At 38.1% G+C, this 13308-nt stretch overlaps 1 protein-coding gene across 1 annotated transcript in view; it reads right to left on the bottom strand.

The window, feature by feature from the left end:
* Positions 1-1888: 1888 nt before the first annotated feature.
* mspo (M-spondin) overlaps positions 1889-13308 on the bottom strand; it is a 71943-nt gene continuing 60523 nt past the window's right edge. The window contains exons 3-8 of the mRNA XM_028172016.2: positions 12146-12345; positions 7771-7875; positions 7265-7444; positions 5883-6103; positions 5199-5380; positions 1889-4384 (exon numbers count right to left, since the gene is read on the bottom strand). Of these exons, the coding sequence (XP_028027817.1) occupies positions 4176-4384; positions 5199-5380; positions 5883-6103; positions 7265-7444; positions 7771-7875; positions 12146-12345 (1097 nt within the window). The 3' untranslated portion in view covers positions 1889-4175. The remainder of the gene's footprint in view (positions 4385-5198; positions 5381-5882; positions 6104-7264; positions 7445-7770; positions 7876-12145; positions 12346-13308) is intronic.

Below are 13308 nucleotides of genomic sequence, written 5' to 3'. Positions count from 1 at the left end.
TAAGTGGTTACTGGAACCCATAGACATCTACAACGTAAATGCGCCACTTATCTCGAGATATAAGTTCTAAGGTCTCAAGTATAGTCACAACGGCTGCCCCACCATTCAAACCGAAACGCATTACTGCTTCACGGCAAAAATAGGCGGGATGGTAGTACCTACCCGTGCGAATTCACAAGACGTCCTACCACCGTCCACCAGTAAAGCGTACTACTAATAATAATATAATAATAGCCTACCAGTAATATATGTAACTAACTATATAAGTACTTAATGTTACTCACACAGTAGTACTTTATGAGACTGCTACCTCTGTTTAAGTCATTCACTGAACTTGGACAAATCATTGTTATTTAGTTGTGTACTTAACTAATCTACGTATTTTTGAGCAATAATGAAATCTGGGTTTTTTTTTTTTTTTTTTTTTTTTTTTTTTTTTATTGCTTAGATGGGTGGACGAGCTCATAGACATCTACAACGTAAATGCGCCACCCACCTTGAGATATAAGTTGTAAGGTCTCAGTATAGTTACAACGGCTACCCCACCCTTCAAACCGAAACGCATTACTGCTTCACGGCAGAAATAGGCAGGGCGGTGGTACCTACCCGTGCGGACTCACAAGAGGTCCTACCACCAGTAAACTGGCTACAGATAACGCTTAGAATACATTCTTACATAACGTGTGTCATAACTTAAATTTACGCTAACCTTTTTTTGGAGATAAAATACTCATCTTAAAGTCACCGGATTACGTAATTATACGGTCTATTTTACCGACAGCGGAGCAAGATGTCTGTGAAACAAGAAGTACTTAATTTGCATGTAACTAACCTATTTTTTTTTCTTTTTCTTGATTACGAATTTGGCTGCAGCTCCTTTCCTCGTTTCATTAATCTTAGAGCTTTTTTCCTTGTTATTAAGACGTGTAATTTTATACGCTTGTGTTTTTGGAATTTAATTATTAGGACAGGTTTTTTTTAGTTACTCGACAGTAATAACAAAGCGTATGTGAGGCGCTAAGAAGAGATGAAAAGCAAAAGTTTTTTTTCGCTTCTTTACCGATATTAGCAGAAGAGTCGTTAAGAGATAAAAAAGAAAGGGTATAATATATTTTCAAACACCCACGCCTTAATGCTTACAAAAAGATTTGACTTTAGTACCATAAAATGGTATACATGTATCATTACGTATCAAATTTATTTCAATAATAATTATTTGCAATGCTTTTACCATGAGATCTGTTATTTTATTGTCTTTACGATTAAGAACGAACTAATGGACCAAAGCTTGGGATGAAGTTGTCGAGGGCCGTTACAAACTGACAGATTAATTTTGTGATTAGAATCTTTTCTATTTCCAAGACAAAAAATATATTGCGAGACGAGTTTAATTTTCATTTCGTTTTCTACGACTGGCAGTGACTGTTTACCAGCAGGGGGTCGTTGACACATCATTATGGATCCTCCCGATCCATTAACGGTGCTTTTAGGTACCTCAAGCACCGGTCACCGTCCTCGCTGAAACCGTCGAAGAAGGGCTCGACGAGTAAATTAACCCATAGACACAGCCCACTGAGCTCTCGCCGAACCTTCTCAGTGGGCCACGTTCCGATCCGGTGGTAGATTCTGCGAAACACTGCCAGTGTTAGCAACACTCCGGTTTGAGCCCCGTGAGCTCACCTACACGTTAGGGTGAAGTCTGTCAATTTACGACCATCATAAGTGACTCCTCCAGGCTTACTCATATAAGCAAACAAAAGAGCAAATGTATTGCGTAACTTTGACATTTGAATGGCTGCAAAAAAAAATTAAAGATGGCGACTAATTGTCTCTTTAAAATACCGGCTGTGAAATAATCAAAGTTGGCGTTACAATTAAACACGAATGATTTCGTTTATTGAGATGTTTTATTAATGAAATCAGAATAATTTACATTGTAAAAAATACTCCATAGTTTTTTTTTTATATGCTAATGTTACATTTCAGGTGAATTGGCTCGACTTTACATTCATTTTAAATTTAAGTTAGATCTTTAATTTAAATCTAAATGTTTTAGACGACTTTTCTACATTTAAAAAATATGTTATTTAACCTTGTGGTACGCTCACACTCATATTTATTTTATTTTAATTTTTTTCAATTTAAAATAACGACAAACGTAGGATTAGTTGTAGGTGAGTGTGAACAAACCATTAATTCGATTTATACCTAAAAGGGAGAAGTATCAGTTCAACGGTAAGCCTAATTTATTTTTCTTTGGCATTGAAAGCGACTATTAGTTAAAAAACAAAAATATTCTAATTTTCAATGAGGATGGTAAATAACGAAGAGGAAAGATTTTCTTGAATCTTACATTACTTATACAAATTTCGAAGAAATCACACACGATTTCTGTAACATCCGACAAACTTCGCTTCGGTTCGTGAACTAATCATTATTATTTAAAAACGAGAACCCAATTCTCGCAGAAGGCTTCGCAATATATTTTAAACGTATCTAATTTACTTACATTAAAATTTTACGATTAACCGTCTTAAAATTAAAAGCTGCATCTTTGGATTCCTATAACACAGTCTAAATGGAACTACATTATTGAACTGTCACGAATAAACACTAAAGTAAACGATATGTATTTGATAATCTAATTGAATTTCCCCCGTTCATAAGAGGACTGTGTCATTTTGATTACGCACTAGCAAAATTTTTGTTCTAGCCGTCGCGACATCAGTCTCTACGGGAATTTAGGTAAAAAGAAATAATTGTAGAATTAAAACAGTCCACTAGTCACTTATCCTGAATTAAGAATTTTAAAGAGGTAAAACAATGGAACAGTGTAGGCAGCAAAAAAAATGCAAAGCATCGTTCTTGTTTTCTGCAGTGTAATTCTGTAGTTATTTCTCCATTGTAATTCAATTGAAGATGAATTTAGATTAAACGCTGCTTTTCTCACTTTTGTTTACTCTAAAAAAGTTTATTTGGGTCATGTGAACGAAAAAGGAAATAATATTCTAGTGCAAAAAGATGATTTTCTACTAGCGTCTTTTAAACGCTGTTCCGATAAGGTATTTGGCCAATTTGTGTTAAAAAACCAGAATATTATTAACACTGTCACTATCCTAATATCTAATCACGTCTAATCAACAATTAATTGACAAATAAAATACATTAGAAGCTCGAATAGATACAGCGAAAGTAAAGTCAAAATTTGAAATTAATGCAATTTTTTTTTGTCTAATAAAATTTTTTTACAATAAATTTTTACACATGACAGATCACAACGAATTTTTGTAAATTGAAAAGTAAAAGTGTGTTAATTGAAAATAAGGTCACTGGACGGACAGACACAGGTTTCAAACTTAAAAAAAAACGTGCATTAATCTAGTTCAAATAAAGCATGTATTAAAAATATCTTAAACAAATAATTTCCAATACGCTTATTACGGAATAATTACTGTCGCTTGTTGATCTTATGATAATGAAATCTCTCGATAACCATGAATGTTTCAACAAATAGTATCCGATAAAGTTCTCCTCTTCTGAGAATTCGAAGACTGAAGAAGTACATATTTGTGATATTATTACTCAGCCTGCCAGTCTCCCAACATTCTAAGCTTATGTTCGACATGTCATAAATGACAAAGTATGAGGTAACGTAAATATTTAACAAAAAATAAAACTTTTTAGAAACAATTTGGTAAATAAACTAGGATCTCAATGAAATGAGACGTTTCTACATGGTATTTATTTTATTCGAGGTCAAGAACTTTTGTAACTTATCAGCACTATTCAGTTCAATATTAAGCGCCCACTGAAAAATATAGATGAGCATAATTAGTATAGTAAAATAAAATATGAATTGTTTACGTTCAAGTAAAACCTAAATGCTTCCGCATTAAACAATGCTATCGTAGTCATCTGCACATATATCAATTCATAGATGAAACCGAGGTTAATACAAGGCTTAACAAATATACAAGAAAAGTCATCTTGATGACAAGATGAGTTCTCTTTTCTTAGCAATGACCGTCGTCAGTACTCCAAGGATTATCATGGAAGAGTTTATACAAATCTTACGCTTCGATTAAGCTTTGAAAGTGATTTGTATTAATAGGTCTTGCGAAACCTCAAGTATTGTAAACATACCGTACAGTTCATCAATGAATTTGATCTATGAATTACGTAAGGTTGTTCCGCCAGTCTTCGTCGCTGTGGGCGGTGCAGTTGGTGGCGCACCACCTCGACTGGGCGGTGGGCGGGCAGGGCGCGCCGCCGGGCCGTTGCCGACGTATGATCCGCCGCGTGCGCATCGCCGAGCCGACGCAACCGCCGTCGCTGCGGCAAGCGCTCCACTCGCTCCAATCTGACACCCGGCAGCTTAGCAACCCTGTTGAGGACACCGAAAGTGTTACTTACAGGTTACATTGAATGATCTTAAAATAACTTTATTCTTTAACCGCTTTAGCTTTATTCTTGAACCATGAAATGGGAACACAACCGAGAGAGAAAGAGAGAGAGAGAGAGTACGCTTTGTTGTACAGCTAAACAAATAAAAATGCAAAAAAGCCCAATAGGCGATTTTATCGTTAAGAATCATCTCTTCCAGACAACCATCAGTTGGACAAGTCATTAATTGTCGCGTATTTGATATACTTACGTCGAGGATGAAAGGCTATTTGGCTTAAGCGACATTTTTGCAGCTTTACAGGAGAGCTAATTAATGTTTATAATTCGGAAAAGATATATCAAAAAAACTTCTTCAACTACATATCTATTTAAATGGAGTAAACTCAATTTAAATTAAATAAAAAAAAAACAATTGTTGATACTACAAATAAAACTGACCTTTAATTACAATTATTTATTTATTTATAACACTTCATGTAAAATTTACATTGGCGGACTTCATGACTAAGGCATTCTCTACCAGTCAACCGAAGGTAGCGCAGAGTAAATAATGGTGGGTGCAATGAAATTTATATTAAGTTACGAAAACATACACAAAATAGTATATATATACATATATACACAATCACCTATATATACACACATACATACATAAATATAATAGTTATACATACATACATACATACATATAACAATTAAGACTTTGTAATTAAAAGCTCCGTTTGGTAAAAGTCGAAATATCACTTAATACAAATTGCCTTTCATCCTTCGCTATGTACATATACATTACTTACTTGTCCTTTTCCGTCGTCTCCGCTCGGCGGGGTCAGTATTGTCAGCCCGGAGCTTGCGTCGCCTCCGCGCTCGGGCCCGGCGCGCCAGACTTCGCAAAGCCGAGCGCTCACTCGCGGTCGGTCCAGACGTGGGCAACTCGTTCGCTGATCGAGGCTCCTCGGTGGTACTCGATGAATTGACACTAGAAGAGCGTTTTGTTCGTGAACGTAAATCAAAGGACGTTCGTAATCTTCTATATCACAGACTTAAACTGGTGAACATAGGCCTATGCCACAAGCCTCGCCACACTCTACTGGTGGTAGGACCTCTTGTGAGTCCGCCCGGGTAGGTACCACCATCTTGCCTATTTCTGACGTGAAGCAGTAACGTGTTTCGGTTTGAAGGATAGGGCAGCCGTTATAACTATACTGAGACCTTGGAACTTGTACTTCAAGGTGGGTGGCGCATTTACGTTGTAGGTGTGTGTGGGCTCCAGTAACCACTTAACACCAGGTGATCTGTGAGCTCGTCCACCCATCTAAGCAACAAAAAAATGTTAAAATTGACCTTATGTCCCATGATGAATGACAGCATTTGTTTGTCTGTAGGCTTAGTTCAACGCTTTATGGGCCATGGCCTCTTCTACCTACATAGCCTAGCACAGTGATCTAGCACAGTGTACGAGGAAAGAGATTTTAACTTACATAGTGTAATATGAATAAGCCCCATCGGGTGTGGTTAAAGCGCCGTCAACGTATATCCTGGGTGCTTGCTCGGCTCGTTCCACTTCCTCTGCGACAGAGAGCGCCCTGTTCCCATCGAGCACGTCAATATTGTTGTGACTCATCTTGTCGAGTTGTAGAACGTCGTATTTCTTATCGTCGCTCGTTCGATGGAATACTTCTGTTAATTCGTATTCCCGAAGCTGAGAACGAAGACAGATCAGTAGGACTTTTCCGAGGAGCGGAATATTTTGATTTTGCTATTTATATAAACAAGGTAGGGTCAATGGTAAGAGATCTCGTGTCGATCTCGATTCGATCTCGAATCCCCATGCGCTGGGCTGATCAGATGAAAGACCTTACTGAAATCCCACTTAACGAGTGTGTGCGCCGGGCCTCGGTTCACAAACTATGGAAAACATCTGTCAAGGCTTTAATAAGCAAGAATTCCACATGACCACGACTGCTCTGCCAAGAGCAACCGATTATGATGATGATGATAAATAAGCTTCGCTGTGACTAGTGGAGTATATTAAACACAAATTAATGGTACCTTAACCACACGTGAAGTGCCTGCAACTGTCAATAAAATCAGACAAACGTGGTGACTACTTAGAGCTAATGGCTGGGGTTATTCTGACCCCACACGGGTAGGTACCTCTACCCTGTCTATCTCAGCCGCGAAGCAATCATCCGTTCTGATTTGAGAGATCCGCTACACACTAAAATAGAGGCTCTAACTTCATGTATTATCACATTCACGTCACAACGTCACAGTCCTCACTGATTTCATGATATCTATGAGCTAATGGGATTCTATAACCAGTGAACAATTCAACATGGCGTAAAACTGGCTCTTAAAAATAGTCCTTAGACGAAAACACTCAAAATCCAATATATATTTTTTGTTTCACGCAAAATGTAAAATAACTAAATCTTTTTTAATTCTATTGTAATGCTCATCTCCGGTGTCTGCTAGGAGAGATATTAAAAAAAAATATGTAAATGAATAGATTAATAGATTAATTGACAGGCGAGATCTAGGGTATCATAGCTTAGATTCGTCTGCAAGATGCTATGGCGTTTCATTACAAATTTAATAAAAGCCTAAGTTTTTTAAAAATTTAATAATGGACACGTGTTTATTCTTTTAAGGATATTCTTCTCTGTATATTTTCTTTTCAATTTCTAACATGGACTCCAAAAATTGCAACAATACCACAAATCCAAGGTTCCACTTTCTACATTTATTTGTATAAATAGTCTGATACAAGTGAAGCTAATAAAAAGGTGGTCGAAATTTTGTTTACTTAAAAAAGAGATTTTAAGTCTTTTTAAGATATTTAGACTTTCAAATCACTCACTTTAATGAACTGAAAGGTCGCTATAGGCGGTAGTCTTCTCAAATGGGGATAGAAAAATGAACCGGCTGGATGCGAGGGGTATTTCGAAGTTATGCGATAGGCAACTCCTTGAGGAGCTGTCGTCCAATTCGGTGCTGTAAACGAAAAGCCGTTGTCTGTGCCAGCATCGAGAGGATCTACCTGCAGGCAAAAAAATATTTTAGTTTTGTAATAATAGGAACCAAAGTACTTTGGGACTCTGAGAATCAACGATATTTCAACAATAATTGACTCGGATAGTTAACGCCTGTCCCAATCGTACAATAGCTAGGATCTATAACCGAAAAGCAACTACTATGTAAGCAAAACTTGCATTACCATATACTTGCCAATCATAATGGTGATACAACAATTATAGGTGGCGAAAATTTAAATCTAAATGTTCAATTATATTCACTAAAACAAGGAGAGATATTAGGCATCTTTCAGTACCAGATATTTCGATTACTGCAAATATTCATGCTCACCTCAATAGTTATGCTGTCCAGCCAATTGCCGTCAACGCAAAGATCAAAACTGTCCACACCGATGAACCAGTCCGGAGATGGAACCATGCGCGCCATGACTGATACCTAGAGAATAATAAATTTGAACATAAGAGACATGGAAACCATATATCGTCTTCTTGCATCAAAACTGTATAATCTCAAACTTACTGATTTTATAGGAGAGCGTTTTAAAGGTTTAACATATTATTATGATATTTTTAATATTAATCATCTTTGCGACATTAATTCTTTATTTTTTACCAGATACATTATCTGTCTTTAAAGTAAGATAAAATGATGTATTAATTTTGTTAATAGTAGTCAAAATATAAGTAAACTAAAAAAAAAACTAAAACTAAACTACGCTCTTTTGACAGTATTTATTAATATGAGAAAAATACTGGTGATACCAAATGATTCCGCATATTAACTCAATTTCTAATATTTTTGGAAATTGTACACTTTTAATGCGAAAAGACGATATATGTATCGATAATTCTCTCCCGAAGTCAAATACCAGTCTCCGATGGAATCCCAGGTAGGAGAGGTAGGGAGATTCCGTCGACAACATTAAGCAAATATATCAAAGCTATGTATCTTTTTGTTAAAGATGACCTTACCGAAAACCTAATCGTAATTGGTTACTACCTTTAATAGACAATGTCAGTGTTAAAGGCACAACCGAGCAATGATGCTAATATTTTCAAAGCTACTATAAAAAAGGTACAAAATCAGGTATTTGAACTTCAAGGGTTGTTCTGTTCTACTGAGTACGACACCCGACTATTGGTACTGTATGTCGCGACTTTGTCAGGTTTTAAATCTTACAAGTAGACTCAAAATCTGTATATAAAAAACGTACCAAAGGCTAGTGGTCAGAAGGGACACAATAAAACATTGTGTCGTGAAATGAAATTCGCAAAAAACATAATTTTTCGTAATTACTTACGGCCAAACATATTGTGAGTATACCGCACAGATTGGTGTCTCAATCCTGCTTGTTTCTGTCGCAAAATACAAGTCCAAATCGGACAATCGTTATACACAATACAATATCATCGAGATTTCGAAATAACAAGCAGGCGGACACGTTGTCATATAGCCCAATGAGTTACTCGCCGGATCTTCTCAGTGGGCCGCGTTTCCGATCCGGTCGTAGATTCGGCGAAGCACTGCTCTTGCTAGGGCTAGTATTAGCAACGTCAACAGGTTAGAGCCCCGTTAGCTCACCTACTCCTTCGGTGAACCTAGTGTGACCCCTAGACATACAAAAAAAAAGCTCTCCTAATATGACTTCTACTTAATATGGTAATCCCTAGAACTCAATAAAATAGATACGAACTTATCTCCAAATCAAGAATGTTTAGAAATATTTTAAAACTACTGTAATGAGATGATCAACAAGTATGTACGCGGCAGTAATTAAAATAAGTTAGGGTAGCTTATTTTAATTACTGCAGAGCAAAATCTCGCTTCGTACAGTGCACATTGTATATACACGATCCTGAAGTAACAGGTCATGCAGCGTGCGGCAGGCACATGTCTAGCTCAAAAGGCTAAGTAATTAACGCGTCACCAGCACGCCCGGCCTGACGTCACTACGTATCTAGTCGTGCCTTGTTCTATGGATTGGCATTGTTTGTAGACAGTAGCAAGCATAACGACTATTCGTATTTGCCTATGCGCTAAAACAGAGATTTAAGCTCATCCGGGTTTTTTCTGCTGAATTAATTTTTACTCTTCGAATGCTATGCTCAAAAGGCATTTTTTATTTATTTCCATTAGCTACTTATTCTAATTTGAATGCCAGTAAAATGTAAAACAGAAATTCAAATGAGTAACGAAAAAAAAAAACCCACTAATTTATTTTTAGTCAGAAAAACATTTTCAAGATTTTATTACTTGATTAATAATTATTACGGTCGTCAAAGGTTTCCTTAACGAGCATTTTTATATCCGAACACCGCCTAAGAAACTTAATTATGACCATGTTTTATTAAATTCGATTTTACGGCACGTTTTTTTACGGCTCGTTTTTGTTTAATGATAATTTCGCCGTAGGAAGTTTCATTATTTGACTTCAGTTTTTTTATTATTAAGAAGGATTATCTATTTAATTTTGTTATTAAATACGTCCAAGCGATGTTAGGGCTACCTGGTCTAATCAGTTATAGAAACAAAACAAAATAAAGAGGCCTTAGACTATCCGCACTGCTGTCTCATCATCACCCTGCTGCGATTTGGGTAATTTATTGATCTTGTTTTAGGTATAATCAAAAGGCTTATGTGAATCTAAAGAATATAATTGAATATCTTATTTATATATGGCATACTAAATGAATTACTAAGACAAACTAATACTTTTTTATATAGCATAAGCGTTTAAAGAGGAAGTGTAAAAGTAGCCCCGGTAATCAACAAATTAAAGAGCGGACGGTTAGCGTGGTACGGACATGTAATGCGTAAAGAGAAGATACATGTGACTAGGAGATGTATGGCAATGATAGAGCAAGGTAGAGGGGAAAAAAGGTCGACCGAAGAAGACATGGATGGAGTGTGTGAATGACGATATGAGAGATAGAGGAGTGAGTGTTGATGACGGCTGATAGAAGAGAATGGAAGAGAAAAATTAGTTTTGCCGACCCCACCTAGTGAATAAGGTGGAGAAAAAGAAGATAAGTATTTAAAGTTCTATGATGGAGACTAGGTGAGTATACTCTATCCCTTTTTTAGGCCGCAAATGTTTGCTTATGAAATACATATTGGGTTTTTACGCGCGCGTTTTACCTGAAATTAAAACGCCAACAACACCGTTATCGTTAAGATGATTTTAACTTTAATTTTTATTGTTTAATTGAGTGGACGAGCTCACAGCCCACCTGGTGTTAAGTGGTTACTGGAGCCCATAGATATCTACAACGTAAATGCGGCACCCACCTTGAGATACAAGTTCTAAGATCTCAAGTATAGTTACAACGGCTGCCCCACCCTTCAAACCGAAAAGCATTACTGCTTCTCGGCAGAAATAGGCCGGGTGGTACCTACCCGCGCGGACTCACTAGAGGTCCTACCACCAGTACAAAAATTAAATTTTTAATTAATCGCAGCTATGAGATAGAAGAGTTTTATGGGATAATTAATCATCAATCATTTCTGGGATACAAAAGAATAATACAATTCGAGCCAGCCAAAAAACCTCTAATATTCCACGCACACAAAATTCCCGGCCGATAGTTGTAAAACCACGAAACAGTTAGCCGTAATCGTTCCAATTGTTTTTCGCTTAACCCAATTGGGGTGAAGCCATTAATCTATCGACATAAAAAGTGACGTGAATGCCGCGCTCCCGAAATTAGTCCTAACTGCCAATAAAATAAACAATTCAAAATCAGATAACGAACGTTTCGATTGGCTTCGTATTGAAGGCGGACTTTGACGTTTCCGGTGCGAAATATTAGGTAATTAGCGATGGAAACGCGATAATTTTTCGGTGACGTTTACGGTCGTGAAGTATTGTGCGTGACGCGTTTCCGACAATGAATGATGTCACGAATTTTTCCGGATATTTGATTTCCGAATTTATCGGCTATACCGTTGTACCGATTTATTTTCCGATGTTTATTTGTCGCGTATAAACGAGTTGTTGTGCATTTATACGTTGTATTTTTTTAGTTCATCGTCGTCGGGGCTCGACGAGTGAATTAACTCATAGACACACAGCTCACTGAGTTTCTCGCCGGATCTTCTCAGTGGGTCGCGTTTCCGATCCGGTGGTAGATTCTGCGAAACACTGCTCTTGCTAGGGCCAGTTTTAGCAACACTCTTGGTTTGAGCCCCGTCAGCTCAAAAGGGTTTTGTACTGGTTAACTTTGTTTATATTATGGAAGATATGGAGCGGCATAATTGTTTATGTCCAGATTTGAATCATTCCCGACAGATTTAAAAAAAAAAATTACAATCGTTTATGATTTTCTAGTTAAAAAAAAAGGAAAATTAGACGCAACACTAATGAACCCGGCTACAACACCAACCAGAAAGCTCCTCCTCCTCCCCGCGCCGTTTTCCTCATTACTGAGGGTCGTGACTCCCCCGCTGCATCAGTTTCTCCCGTACGATTTCCCTCCATCTGCTGCGATCCTTAGCTTCATGAAGGGCATTGTGGAAGTTGATGTTTAGAGAAGATCGTATTTGGTCCGACCATCTCGTGGGGCTGCGTCCTCTGGGACGTTTGCCATCTACCTTTCCTGTCACCATCAGCTGTTCTAGATTGTGACCCTCTTTACGAGCAATATGTCCATATAATTCCAGCACCAGAAAGCTACTACTATACTTTAAAATAAAAAGAAGTACTCACCCTAGAATGATTCCCGTCGACAAAGAACTGGGCTTCAGTGCGTCCGGCGCCCTGACTGACCGGCGGCGCGCCGAACACGTCTAAAGTCCCCGGACCGGAGCCTAGCGCGTCCGATCGTCCGGTCTCCGCAAACTGGCGCACTTGAGGCGAAACCCGACGACCCAAACGGAACAAAACGTGTGACCGATTGTGGGAGACACCTGTTAAAGATAAAGAAAAGTATGTAGTAATGAATAAGAAGTGGATGAGGAGAGCCGTAGGCCGGGCTCAGTGGTGTGGTTTGGGAGAGGCTTATGTCCAGCAGTGGACGACTGTGGGCTGATGATGATGAGGATGTAGTAATGCTATGCCAATGACGAACTAGCACGAGCATCGCTCATGCCTTCTGTTTTCAAAAGGAAAGAATATTTCCTATAAGTTGAGATAATATTTCATATTCTGAAATGAATATACCGTTAAGTAAAACACTATTTCTTTAAAGAAAATATTATTCTATCCACTTTTACATGTACCGGTATTTTACCGGTGGTAGGACCTCTTGTGAGTCCGCGCGGGTAGGTTCCACCACCCTGCCTATTTCTGCCGTGAAGCAGTAATGCGTTACGGTTTGAAGGGTAGGGCAGCCGTTGTAACTATACTGAGATCTTAGAACTTATATCTCAAAGTAGTTGGGGCATTTACGTTGTAGATGTCTATGGGCTCCAGTAACCACTTTTATGAGTCCGCGCGGGTAGGTACCACCGCCCTGCCTATTTCTGCCGTGAAACAGTAATTAATGCGTTTCGGTTTGAAGGCTGGGGCAGCCGTTGTAACTATACTGAGACCTTAGAACTTGTATCTCAAAATGGGTGGCGCGTCTACGTTGTAGATGTCTATGGGCTCCAGTAACCACTTAACATCAGGTGGGCTGTGAGCTCGTTCAACCAACTAAGCAAAAAATAAATATTAAGAATCAACAGACTGCGCTAAACAAGTACCCTAATCTTCACTAGATCGTAACAACGGTTGTCGTTTGATGCAGGAATAAGTGTCAGTAAATAAGTTTAATATTTGAACCGGGCGATAGGGTAACACAAAGCCGCGCGCGTCCGAAACATGTCTTGTCGGACCCCCGGATCAATTCTCGGTGCTTTTAGGCTCTTCTTTTTTCCTACCTATGCTGA

The sequence above is a fragment of the Bombyx mandarina genome, chromosome 23 (assembly GCF_030267445.1).
Source record: "Bombyx mandarina strain Sakado chromosome 23, ASM3026744v2".
In the NCBI taxonomy this organism is placed as follows: domain Eukaryota; kingdom Metazoa; phylum Arthropoda; class Insecta; order Lepidoptera; family Bombycidae; genus Bombyx; species Bombyx mandarina.
Note: the sequence above shows the minus strand (reverse complement) of the source record. Positions and strands in the feature narration are given on the sequence as shown.